The sequence below is a fragment of the Haliaeetus leucocephalus genome, unplaced genomic scaffold, assembly GCF_000737465.1.
Source record: "Haliaeetus leucocephalus isolate CR32 unplaced genomic scaffold, Haliaeetus_leucocephalus-4.0 Scaffold932, whole genome shotgun sequence".
Lineage (NCBI taxonomy): Eukaryota > Metazoa > Chordata > Aves > Accipitriformes > Accipitridae > Haliaeetus > Haliaeetus leucocephalus.
This window is the reverse complement of record NW_010973368.1, coordinates 16178499-16192314: the sequence shown is the minus strand read 5'-3', so window position 1 is coordinate 16192314 and position 13816 is coordinate 16178499. Positions and strand designations below refer to the sequence as shown.

The 13816-nt window shown below is 37.8% G+C and overlaps 1 protein-coding gene across 1 annotated transcript in view; it reads right to left on the bottom strand.

The window, feature by feature from the left end:
- WDR25 (WD repeat domain 25) overlaps positions 1 to 13480 on the bottom strand; it is a 68367-nt gene extending 54887 nt beyond the window's left edge. Inside the window, exons 1-2 of the mRNA XM_010583946.1 lie at positions 13422 to 13480; positions 10073 to 10848 (exon numbers count right to left, since the gene is read on the bottom strand). Of these exons, the coding sequence (XP_010582248.1) occupies positions 10073 to 10789 (717 nt within the window). The 5' untranslated portion in view covers positions 10790 to 10848; positions 13422 to 13480. The remainder of the gene's footprint in view (positions 1 to 10072; positions 10849 to 13421) is intronic.
- Between the last annotated feature and the right edge of the window lie 336 nt (positions 13481 to 13816).

Here is a 13816-nt window from a genome sequence, read left to right as displayed (position 1 = left end):
ATGAGCAAATTCTGTCCCATTCCCAACATGACCAGGTGGCTTTCTTATTTTAAGAAGTAGTTATTGCAGCCTTATTGCCCACACTGATTTGAAATAATATCTAACTTAAGGGGCAGTATACAGTTAGTGATTCAGAACAGCTATCTGAAAAGCTGAGCTTTAATGAATCTTGCATTTATTTATCAGTAAGCCTGGCTGAGTAACATTTTCTTTACAACTCTTCATTCTTTCAACTAAAAAATAAATTGTTTATTATTCCCAAGGCTATTGAGAATGTTCATAACTGCAAAATAACCCCAAAAGATGAAAAACTCTAGGCTATGGAAAATATAGATGCAATCTTAAACCCACTGATGTCAGTGATATAACCCAGTCTTAAAGATGAGCAGAACTAAGTATTTAATTATGAAAATAAACTATTATGTCAAGCAGCTATGTGTTTTGCTGGTAATGAGGACATTCATAACTAGTGCTATTTCAATACTAGCAAGCAAAGTAAGATTGAACTATCTAATTAATTTTCATTTCTTTTGCATTGTTAACATAGTGCTAGCTTTAACATATTTGCCGAGCTTTAACATGTTTGTAACGACTATGTCATCCCTAACCACCTGCATCCCTAACAGCCGTCCTTTCCATAGAGAACCAGCTGTGTCTCTTCCTCATTATATAATAATATACAATTCCAGCCACTAGTCACAATGTTCAGAATGAGAAAACTTCTTTTAATGAGTAAAGTACAATCTGGAAAAAGACAAGAAGACTAGAGAACAGGACAAATTCCAAAATCTGACTTCAGAAAGCAAGGTGTTACACAGCTGGCACATGCACAACATACAAGCACATGCAGTCTTTACTATCTGTCATGCACAATATCTTTAATCCATTAACCACCCGAAACATATGAGAAAGGTTGAAGTTTTTTAGATGTGCCCTAGAAGAAAATCAGCACGTTTAATTTAAATTAAATAAATAATAAATAAAAAGCCTCCACAAGCTCATTGAAGGTAAAGCTCAGTCTTAATATCCTAACCAGCCAGTCAGCCAGCAGGTACATACTGGAAGACAAATCAAACACAGTTCCAGACTAGCCACAAAATACTTTTTCTTTGAAGAGGGACGATTACTGCAATGAAACATGATATGTATGATAAAGGAGAGTAAGTCATTAGTTCCACAGCAGCGAAGCAACTTCTCTAAAGAACAAGAGTTTTTTTCATGTTTCCTTGCTCTTTAATTTAAAAGGAATCTGTAACTAACAGTTGTCTTTATAGCATAAATATATAGCAAAATGTCATTAAAGTTCTTTCTATCAGACTTATCTAAAGATCAAGTGTCAACAATCTTTGGTACATTCACTGATATTATGACCTTAAAGATGCAGCTATTTCACACATGTTAAAAATAAAATCTGCTTAAAAAAAGCAAGGACATGAACATACTGAAAAGAATAGAAACTTCAGGAAAATTGTTTCTACTCCTGATGCTGGATAAATCCTACACAAGTAACCTCTCTATAGAACCTGAAAAAGTAGAGCAAAGTTTCTCAAAAATTTGTTTCCTTGACAACACCATCAGACCAAGAGAGGTAAAGAATCGAATTCACAATCGATGCCTTGTAGCTTTCTTAGCAGATTTATTTTTTTTAAAAATATATAGCAGTATGCAAGATGCATCTATAAAGCTAGACTTCTAGAAAAGAAGCAAAGTTAGACTGGTGTTATTTATATTTTTAAACAGCAAAAATATTCAGAATTTCTCAACTGTTAAAAAAAATTGAGATACTCCCATAATGTATTACAGTCATTTAAGAACTTAAAACTACTCTAGCTCAATTTTTTTCAAGCACCAAAATCTTGACTTTTTTACCAGCAATCTTACTGAAGCATCCAGAAGGGGGATGACACCACCATACATTTCTCCCACCTCAGGTGACATTCTGACATTAGACTGCACAGCAGCTGCCCACACAGATCCTACTCATAATTGGAGGGCTTAATTTATGATATTATCAGTTAAGCTTCATTAGAGACACTACTTCATTGACATCCCTAGCCCTGACTTTTTCTTCCCTAGTAGGCTGGCTGTGCTTGCAGGAGGACAAGGTTGCTTATTTCTCTACTACAGGCTACTTCAGAGGCACTTAGTAAAGAGCTGGAAGAGTTCTCAGTATAAAGGAAGTGCAGAACTGAGCCATTCAGGACAGATGGGTTTTTATGAAAAAAGTCAGATAAACACTTAATATTCTTGATATTTCTCTAAGTAATGACACAAGTAATCAAAACTTTTTTTTAGGTAACATGAAAAAACAGAATCCTTTCTTCTATGTCATTGTTAAGGACATCCAAAAGTCACTATCCATCCTTTTGGATTTCTGCAGAAAGGTTTGTGAAATAACACTACCACAACAGCCATGTCCCCCATGCATCTCGCCTGTGGCCACTTCGCACCTATTGGTCAAAATCAACCACATTTCACAGAGGTCTCAGTATTTTCCCCTCAAGACTCAATCAGCTGGATAAAAGGGAAAGACACTGCAGAAGCCCCAAAGGAAAGAGAAGTTGAAAAGGATCTACAGCCAGCCAGTCTCAGGACCCAGCCAGGCTGCATTAATGCTACTGCTCTTGGAAGAACTTTATTTTCTGAATTTTTCTTTAACTAATTGCCCATTCTGGGGGAAAACACAGGCATATTAGCTGTGCCATGCACGAAATACCCATCTTCTCCCGCTCTTCTCCCCCATTGCCACATCCTCTAACATGGCCATAACGCAGTCAAAAATGCTTTGCAAGACCACATGGGGTACTACTCTAGTATTATTTAAGGAGATCCTAATTCAGGAGACATTTCCAAGTGTAAAAAAAAACTAATGCCCCTACAGAGCTGAAAACCAAACCCAGAAGCCAAGAGGTTCACTGCATTTTTGCCCCCTTTTCTTTAAATGTCAGTTTTCACACAAGTGTCAAGATAAATTCTAATCCAAAGCAGCACTGAATATAGTTCTTGTGAGGAAGCAAAGAAAACAATGGCCTATCAAACAGCGTAGACATCAGGATGGTGCTATTTATACTCAAAGAAACATACTTCTTTGAAAAAACCCTTTGAGGCACAAGAGTGTGTCAACTACTAAGAACATAATAAAAACTATACAAGTCATCTCCAGCTGTGGATTTGAAGAATGTGAACAAAGGCATTACAAGGATTTCTGTTTCCTTGACAACGGCATTGCTGGAAACAAGAAAATAATTAAAAAAATACATCTCTATGTAACAGTGCTAGGTATTAACATACCAAATGTGGAACAACCCTTACCCACACATACCTTTGGGATGAAGAGACCAAAATCGACTGCATTCATGAACCATTCTTTGCTAACTTGTGTTAACGGCTTTTGCAGAACAATTGTGTGAGAGAGAGCTATTAGATCCTGACCTGTATTATCATCTAGGCATAAGCACAGTCAGAAGCTTTCACTGATGGTCAAGCACATTCCTTCCTGCATGATGTTCCTTTTCTTACAAAATAAGCATTATGGAGAATACTTCTCATTGAAGTCTATGAAATAATTTTGTTAGAAAAAGATCAAGGTATACAAAGAAGCCCTTTTAGCACTCAGGAAAGTGGCATTACTATGCATATATCTGTCAAATAAGTGTACTTCCATCTTAATAATCAGCAAGCTTAAAGTCCTTGGAAAAAATATACATAGTTCTAAACAGATAAAGGAAGAAGGTCAGAACAAGGCATCACAAAGAAAAGTCAGCTTCAGTATTTCAGAATAGCCTATTTAGTAGCCTCTTCAACAATAGCCTCTTCAACAAGAAAATGACAATGTTTTCACACAGTTAGGTAAGCAGCACACAATCTCCAGAATATGAGCGTTTCCTTGCCACTTCCAAGATAATGGGGAGAACTTCTTATTAATTTTAAAACACAGTATTAAAAGTGTACAAACATCAGAGATATCTTTTTTAAAACATTTCAGTTAAAGTGGAATATATGTTTTAAATAGGACAATTACCCAAATTTTCATCTTGCGCATCAGCTACAGTTAAAGGAGCATTGCCACAATTAGATTTTTAAAATGAATCTAAGAATTGCAATACTTGGGGTCCTAGCAGCACGATACCCAATACTGCTTAGTGAACAGTTTGAATCTAGCTCAGCAGTGACAGGACTATAGCCATCTGACAGCTACGTGTGAGTTTATAGGAAATATGCTGGCAGCTTAAATTCATTCCTTCATAAACAGGCATGCATGTGACAGAACAAGAAACACTGCCTAGTTCAAGTGAATTGTGTGCAGAATGGTTGAAAACGGGAACGTTAGAGTTTATTACTCTGAGGCAGGGTAACGGCAGTATCTAGGACATCTGTATTGCTACCATCAGTGCTACACACATTATATGGATGAATGGAGGCTATAATGTTCCAGCACTTTCAGTCCAATACAACAGGATCAAGAATAACAAATTCCTGGAATATACTACTATGCTAGCTTTCTCCTAACACACAACTACAAAAGAATTAAAGGTTTTGAAAATATGAACAAAAATAGTATTTCTTGTAGTACTTGATACTCTCCAGGAAGCAAAATCCGTACATTACATTTGACCAGTATGAGTAATATACGACTCTAGATCTAATGATCACAAGAGAATCTCCTAAGACTAGAGAAGTATCTGGAGGAGATCTCTTGAGGTAGCAAGTTACAAAGATGAACTACTTTGGAGCTCAGAAATCCCCTGACTTGAAAACAAGCAGAGACCAGAAGAGGTCTTAAATGCACCATAAAAATCTGACTTATTCTTTTTCTCTAGGCATTTACTTACGAACCCTACTAGAGACTGACCACTGGGCTAGACAGAGCCTTGGTCTGAACAAGTAAGGTTGTTTTTGTGTTCTTAATCATGAGAAGCAGGCAACGTCTCTGTTCAATGGGCTGACATTATTAAACTAAATTTAAAAACTTTTACTTTCCTCGTGTAGATCCAGCTGTGACTACATGGATATACAGTTCAACTAGGCAAGTAGAGAACAAAATGCATAAGAAAAACTTCCAACAACATGTTACAAGTCATCCCATCAAAGTGCTATAAATATACATCTTGCATACCGAAGAATCACAGTACTTTCTTTCCTTGATCCTGTTCCATCAATGGAGGGTGAAAGTACTGAAAATGAAGAAATACTTTGCAACAAATGGAATACCTGCTGTGATGCTCTAAATAGAAAACCAGGAACAGAGAATTAAAAGTTTACAGATGATTATATAAAGACTTTACCTTGAGTTAATTTTAAGACAAATAGGAAATACAGAATAATGGTGTGGGAGGCTTGAAGTTATGAACAATTGTTAAAAAGCTAAGTCCAGCATCAGTAACTAGTGAAAATGTTTACATCTCTGGATCTATGTAATTAAAAGGTCCTCCAAACAAAAGAGACTAACAAAGTGAATGCAGTATAGTGGTTTCTGCAGTTGGTAAACATGTCTTTCAAGAAATTTTTTCTACCCTGCTACCTAAGGCAAACAGCTGTATGCAATGGTAACCTGTGATTTTGGATTCTGTATTTGAGGTTCTAAACCAGAAATACCTAAACAAGGTCTGATGTTCAGGAAGTGTTGAATATCCATACTATGGAAAGTAAGCACCTTTAATAACAGTGTTGAGTCTCAAAATGTTGCAAAAAATGTTGCAAAAAACACTAGACAAGATATTAAAAATCACAAACACTATTTCAGTGTTTAAGTAGGCAAAACCAAAATGGCAGTAGTAGCCTAAATTTCATTTACAGCAGCTATTCAAAGAGAAGGTAGAGAAGAAGTGTATCCAAAGATAACAAATTTAATCAATTCAATCATGTTTCACAATCCTTAAAATACATACTTAAACTAGAAACACAAGCCACTGATAATACAGGTAGAATGTGTAGTGAAGAAGAGTACTGCCACAGTAAGAGCTCCCACTAGTACTTTCCCTAACTTGAATCAGGTTTCCTGCTCCTTTTTCCAGCCACCTAGGCTGGAAGTACTATCAGTTTCCCCTTCCAAAGGGGAAGCTCAAAATTCTAAGAAAATAGAGGGCAAAAAACTTGCCAAAGCCTAAATCTAAGCCCGCCCCCCCCCAACCCGGTCCTTACAATTTAAAATTTAGCACGAAATATTCTTCAAGTAATGCTCCAGACTTGAAGAACTGCGGGTAATTAATCTGCAAAACGTATCACTTCCCATATGAAGTTCTATCTTACTTCCAGGTCTCTCTGAAGTTTTCTTATACGTTTTGCAACACATGCATAAATTTTTAATTTTGGTCTTTCAACGTACAACATGGAGGCAAACATTACAGTCTTCCAGTCTTCGCAGCCACAGTTTAGTTACCATTCCTTTCAAAGAAGCTGAGGAGCCCCCTCTGCTGGTAGAAGTGTTACTCTAGAGAATTACACCCCTGAGCCGATAACTGATTTTTTTCAACTGTACCACCTGACAACTGTTTGGGGTTTGTTTTTGTTTTTTTTTTTTTAAATGCAGCTATACACAAAAAATTAATAGCAAATACTTTTAATGAAAAATATAATATCCTCTAAAACAGTGCATTCCTTCCTTAATACGCAAGATATTTATACAAACTGCTTCAGATGATCTTTCCTGACACTAGGCTATTCTTCAGTCAACACAAACTGAAAACATCAACTCATTTATTGCAAACACTTTAGTATGACTTACACTGATTCATAAAGAAGATGGTAAAGTGCACGTTGGTTAATCTGGGAGAACATAAATGGAAGACTGTTCTTTTCCCCTGATTTAAACAGGATACATACATACACTTAAAAAGTAAGAAACTACATAACCAGTTCTATATATACATTTTAGATATATCCCTGTGTGATATGGATGATTTGGTCATAGTAATTTAGATGGCAATAAAGAAATTAAGATCACTAAATTAAGATAACTAAACCAAGTATTTCTTCCTTCTCCATGCAAAAAGTTTCCCAGAAAGGAAAATTCTTAGTTTCTGATGAAAAATTTAAGAGAAAAATATTTAAGCACATAAGAACAGATAAAAGATGCAAAACTATTTGGCTAAATGGTACAAAAATTGCATACAACTATAGATCTTTTGATTTAAGCACAACAAACTACCACAATCAGTTAAATCTGCGTATACAGAACTCTTACTCTGAGAAATCTCCCCTAATATTGAACTCTTCAAAAGATAAATGTCTTAATGCATAGGCTGAATGCAAGGACTGAATCCAAGGTATTTACACATAAAAATATTCAGTCACAGTTATTCAAATGACTAACTGAAATTACAGAGTTTTGAAGCTCTGGATTGCCTACTCTCTCTGATCATACAGGGATTTTAGGCTTCTAACTGTGCTTTGAGTTTTATCTGAATCGGATGTTGAAAGTAAATACTGCAAATATCCTGAGTGTCTGCATATTCCCATTAAAGGGAGAGAGGACACACTCCCACTGCCCGTATTTAAACTAGCAATTCCAAGCAGCTGTTTTTGGAAGAAAACAACAAAAAAGGTAAGCTGTGTGAAGGTACAGGATCGGAAAAAAAATAGTACATCTACAACTGCATCTGCATTTTCAATCAGTTGTTTTATACTTCTACCAGAAAATGGAGAACTTCAGGCAATGGTAGACAGCCAAAAAATCCCCAGAAGATAAACTACTGCTGTGATAGTCATTAGAGATTTATGGGCTCATGACCCTAGAAAGTTAGTGAAATTAGTTTATAACATCACATCAATACTTAATCTAACTGTGCCCTCTACTGGCCTGAAAGGTACTTCTGTAAAGGTGCAAACTTTAAAGATGCTGCTGTTCATACCATTAGTCTTCGATTTCATTAAGAAATAACAGCAAGAAGCATTCATAGGTATTTCTCTACAGGCTACCTTCCAAAATACGGAAGTGTGTTTTAATACACCTTGTAACAGTCACATTATTACTTTATTAGTGTTATAGACTTGCACGCTCTGAAGTGTTGCCAACTTTAACATACTCTATTTATATGAATTTCCATGGTTTGGGGCACCTAAAGCAATTAGATGTCTTCAAAAACCAGCATTACTGTTAAAGACTGCTTCCAATCAGGGGTGGTAACACTACCTTAGAAAAAGAAAGTAATCTTCCTTTCTGCTTAGAAGACAAAACAGACAGGCTATTATTTCCACTTTTTAATAATTTTACATTGCAATGACAACTTTGATTTTAGATTGTTTTACCAAATTTAACACATACATAATTTCACTTATCAGTAAAATGAGGCTCTGGGATAGTAAACAAACATTAAGCATATGGTGTGACAGTTTAAGACAAAAAGTCAAATTCAGACACACTGAAGTCAGAGGTGCATATAGTTTTGTACAATCCAAATTTAAATTGCTGCTTACCAAAAACATCCACCAGCACTTTTTGCTTATCTTAGTCTTTTCCTTCTAAGTCTGTTCTTCAAGTAGCAGCCAAGATTTAACTTATTAAATATATTAAAGGACACTTGCAAAGAAAAACCAAGGTACTTTTTTCCTCCATTTAATCTTTAAGACAAAGATGTAAAAAAAGCATGGGAAAGAAAATAAAGGAGGAATCGCTCACAGTTCAAAGTATTCGGATTTTGATGGTGTGATAGGTTATGTTGACTACAGAACCAGTGAAGTTATTATAACTTAAGAGAATAAAAGATAAGCAATTGAGAGGAGTAAATTTTATTTATGCTATAGATCTGAGGTTTTCTCTTCCGTGAGCACCAGTGCTTTAATAGACATAAAAGAGAAAAAAGGAGAAGCTCTGTCCAAGATTCAAGAACATCACTGCTTCAAACACAAAGTCAGCACATATTTCACAGGACCCCATGGCAAAAATGGGGAAAGAGGAAAGAAAAGAAAAAAAGAAATTCTAAGATAAGAAAAGCCATACAAAAGCCAAACTAAATGAAACTCAGTTCTCCACTACAAATTAAAACAGCAAGAGTTAAAAAAAAAAAACCACCTAATTTTAATAAGAGCATTTAAGAATATTTTTTCCTACATGAAATCAAAACACAAATTCATTTTTAAAGTTCCCTCCTCTCCTTTCGTTTTAGAAGTATGTTGATACAGAGGGTGTATCTTGCCTCTTTACTTACTAGGATTTACTTAGAAGCCCTAAATTTTAGAACAAGTTTTAAAATAATTGTACCTACTATGTTAAATACATGTTAGATACAATAAAGAATGCTTTCCACCAAAAAGGACACTTTCTATGCTCTCTTATCAAAACTATGTTCCTGTGTAAATCCACTTTGGAAGACTATTATTTGAACCCACAGGGAGCATTAGCCCTACATCTGGAAAAGCATACACATAAAATATTTTTATTAACCATTGTTAAAATAAAAGCATGACTCATCGGACTGACTAAAATAAACAAAGAACTGAAGCCAAATTCACTAAAGCTAGAAGGAAAATACACTTTAAATATTGAGCAAATAACCCTTGAAACCAAATTAAAGTGGGAAGACTCCTTAGATCACGACAGGACACCTTTCAGGGATACAAGACCTGCCACATTAGTTCAGATGAAAAATGCATCTGACCTGACATACCTCCTCCACCAGTAGTCACTTAGGCCTGTCAGAAAGGTAAAGTTCATCAAAATATTATTCCAGTATTGGCAGTCAGTTGCTTAATGACTTAAGGCAGAATCTGTACCCAGACCATAGTGCTTATTTCCTACTTTTTAATATCACAATGGCCATAAGGAAAACCTAACATTAATACAGATTACGAGAAATTACCTACTAGAAATCTAACTTCTTAAGATCTAAAACACTGCAATGTCTAATAAAAAAAAAAAAAAATTCCAAAATAACAGAACTGACTATAAGTCTAGTGAAGGCTTAGGCTGCAAGTTCATAATAGGGTCTTGTACTGCAAAGCATCTCCTCGAATTCTGAATACACTGGAACCGTTAAACACACACAAGCAAGGATGTTATTCCCAGAAGATCATTATTTAATACAGTATTTTTAAGTTTGACGACTGGTCTGCAAAGCATCTTGTTTTACATTACCTTTACTGTTTTATCCATAGAAGCCGAGAGAAGCATGTGACTTTGTTCTCGTACAGGACACCACTGGATTTCATTAACAGGGCCACTGTGTTTAGACATGTAAAATATTAAGCTTTTGGGGACTTCAGTTAATTTATATTTGGATCCCAAATATGGCTTAATTAATTCAGAGATCTTTCTCGAAGTCTGCTCTCCTGATATGCCCAGCTTAACATCACAATCTGAGCTATCTCTCTCATCAGATTCTTTTTTTTCAGGCATACTGGAATTTTCTTGACGCAATCTTTTAGGGATATATGGTCTAATTCCTTTTATGGCAGTAGCACTGTCTTTATGTATTCTCTTCTGGGAAATGCCATTTCCAGAGTTTGTTGAAGAGCTTGATGTCTGTTCATAGTTTTTGTAGGACATACATAATGCAGTATGGCCAGAGTATGCTCTCCTACAATGAGAAGATATCGAATCAGTGTTATTATTCTGTGCATAGTGCTCAGGGGGATCTTCACAAACAGTGCTTGTGCCAGAACTGTCAGTGTTCTCAGTGGGCTGCATTTCATATGTAGATTTTGTACCCAAACTACCAGGTGCAGAGTACTGAACACGATTCACAGATGAACTTGGACGGTTTGTTTGTCTGCTAGAAGTATTGGGGACTTCAGCCTTTTCAGTTTCTGTCTCAGAGTCTGAATCATCATAAGCAACCAGTGAGGAACTCATTAAGGCTAGACACAGCAGACTCCAGAAATCTCAGTGCTGGAATCCTCCAAAATTATGATCTAGAATAAAGAATTGATTATTCAGAGCACAATTTATTACAGAGTCTACAATTTGAGTAACTTAAGGATATAAATATGCTATTCTTAACAAAAAAACCCGTAACTTTTATTCCTGTTTATTAATGGAATTTATTCTTCTATTATAAGACATCTGTACATTCAATTACGCAACACCATTTGCCTCCAAGCACTTCGCATACATTTTTAATGTACTGCAGAGATGCATTTGCATACCAGAAAACAATGAAAATGAGTATGAAAAGGAAAACAAACTTGCAACATAAGTACTGCAAATTACTTTAACCTCACTTGCAGTAGCACTTCCCCCCCCCGCCGAGGGTAATTAATTATGTAGTGTTTTGGTATGTACATTTATAAGAATACAAAACCAACTGTTTTGGAGTCAGTCTAACAGTATCTATTTCTTAACAGTACAGATGACTTGAAAGAAGCATGAAGGGGTTCAACTGGCAACTAAAAAAGTAAATGCATTTTTGACCCATTCAGCAGTCTTGCAGTACAAGGAAATCTTCCAACTATATCCACAGAGCAAGTTCCACACAGCCTTTAGTTTTACAGAACAGACTTAGGCCAGAAGCTATGCTGAATTCATTATTTACACTTACTTACAGAAAAATAAAAGCACAGATGCCTTGTTTGCTGTGGAATAAACTTTTTTGAAGTGTCTCTGAGAAAGAAATCTCACACTGAGACTGCATATGTAACATGCTGAATAACTCATCACCATAACAATCCCACCAAGCTTCTTCCAACAATTTGGATGGAGCATGTGGAGTATAGGGTTTACATTCAAACACTTGATGTGTCTGCAAAAATAATCTTTCAACCTCTGCTGTTTATAGTAGAAAAGTACTGCTACCCTTCAATTGCTAAGATTGATTAAATGGGACTTTTTTTTTGTTTCCTTGTCCAGCTGTTAGCACTCATTACGCTAAAGTGATTTAACCCACAACACTTTCAGATCAGCTGCTGAAATTCTTGGTTTAGGTCAGTGAATAAACCACCCTCAAAAGCATCTTGATTAAAATGAGAAAGCTGTACAAAAGTCAGTATCTACCCAAGCCTTTGCAGAATTGATGCCAGAAATGTAGGTCCTACAAATAGTACTGCAGGGGCAGTACTCTGGAACTTGTAAAGATTACTCATTTAACTTCAGAAGTAGATCTACTTGAATTAAAACAAGCATGTTTACTTTAACCTACAGAAGTGTTACATTACAGGCTACAGTTTGTAGTCTGTAACGAAATTTACAAACACAGATCCAGAAGACAGGTTCCTATTAAGACATACACATTCATCATCACAAATCCTTTCCAAGATAAGTGATCAAGACGCCTAACTGGAACAAGGTGACCAACATTTTAGCACATAAAAGCATCAAGATCTCCCTCTAGAGGACATTTTGTCTTTATCTGAAGTTTATGACAGCTGTAAGTGACAGCAACTGAGAGCAAGAAAAAGTTCTTTTTAATAATACAGCCTCATTTATTAAAACAGCGTAAACAGTGTCAAGGAAAAAAAATTAAGTAGTGTTTCAGGAAAACTTAACTAACAATTCAATTCAAAACCAGTAAATTGAAGGTTTTAGCCGTAAATTGAAACCTCTTATCAAATAAATAGCAACTTTGAAGGACTGCACTTCAATAATTGCAACAAGTGGTTAGTGTTTGTATTGCAGGGTTGAAAACAGGCCCCAGCCAAAATGCATCATGTTCAAAGAACAAATACAGTACGAAGCTGACCTCTGGCTGAAAGCTATAAAAGAAGATACACAAGTGGATTGGGATAGACCTTCAAAGTTACTTTATTTTGTTTTAACACAAAAAAATTTAGGCTGAGATTCAGAGGTAAGTGCAAGATGGTACCTTGCACACACCAGGTTAAAAAAGCTTCCTGCGCGATGTTGGAAAGAAACTGTCCCATTACATTTGGTCACCATAAATCCAACCCATCACACACACCACCTGTAAGCGTTAGTATTTTTGTAAAAGGAAAGCATCTCTCTCGCCTTAAGACTTCCCATTCCACTGCTGTTTTTAAAAAAACACCCCCCCCGAGTTTTTTTTTCCCCCCCAACAAAAAAAAAACGGGGGGGGGGGGGGACCCACAACGTCCCTCATTGGAAGCATACTGCAACTAGATTGTGAATTTATTAACAGTATGACTTACAACGTACTGAGCCAAGAAGGAAGCTCATAGAGTTTGGGTGGTTGTTTTTTTTTTTCATTTTCACACGACCGATTTATCCGAACGCACTAAACCGAAGAGCGTTCGGGTCGGCGCGCACAAGGCCCCAGGCCCGCTAAGGGACCGCAAACGCCCACAGAGGTACGACGTGGAAGCCGAGACCGGCACTGCCGGCCGCTCGGGGCACGGGCCCGGCCGCCGTCGGACGAGAGGCGCAGCCGCCTCCCCGGGGCCGCTTCCTCGCTCCTAACGCCCGGCAGCCCCGGGGAGGGGTGGAAGACCGACCCCCAACCCGCCGCCGGAGCGCCCAGGCCGTCTCCTTCTCCTCTCCCCCGGCCCCGGAGCCCGCCCCGCGCCGCCGGTACCTGCGCCCCACAGCCGCCGACTGCAGCGCGGCCCGGAACTCACCCGCCGACCCGCGGCGGCTCCGGCTTTAAAAGCGCGCCGGGTGGAAACAAGGCGCCCCGCTCAAGCCGTTCCGCGTATCACCGCCCTTCCGCAGGGGCGGCGTGTTGGGAAGGGCAGGGGTCAGGCTGCGGCTCGCTGGGCGCGTACGAGCCCTTCTCCCGCCGCTGCGGGCGATGCAGAGGGAGGTTGGTTGGGGTGGTGACTGTAGGGGGCGGGAGGACAGTGGGAAGCGATGGTTCCGGGGGTATGCGTTTCCCAGCCGGGAGTCGTGAGTGACGTGCCGGTTGGAAGGTGATGCAATGGCAGTGACTGAGGAGCGGTAGGGAGAGCCGAGCCGGGCCGGGTAGGTCGG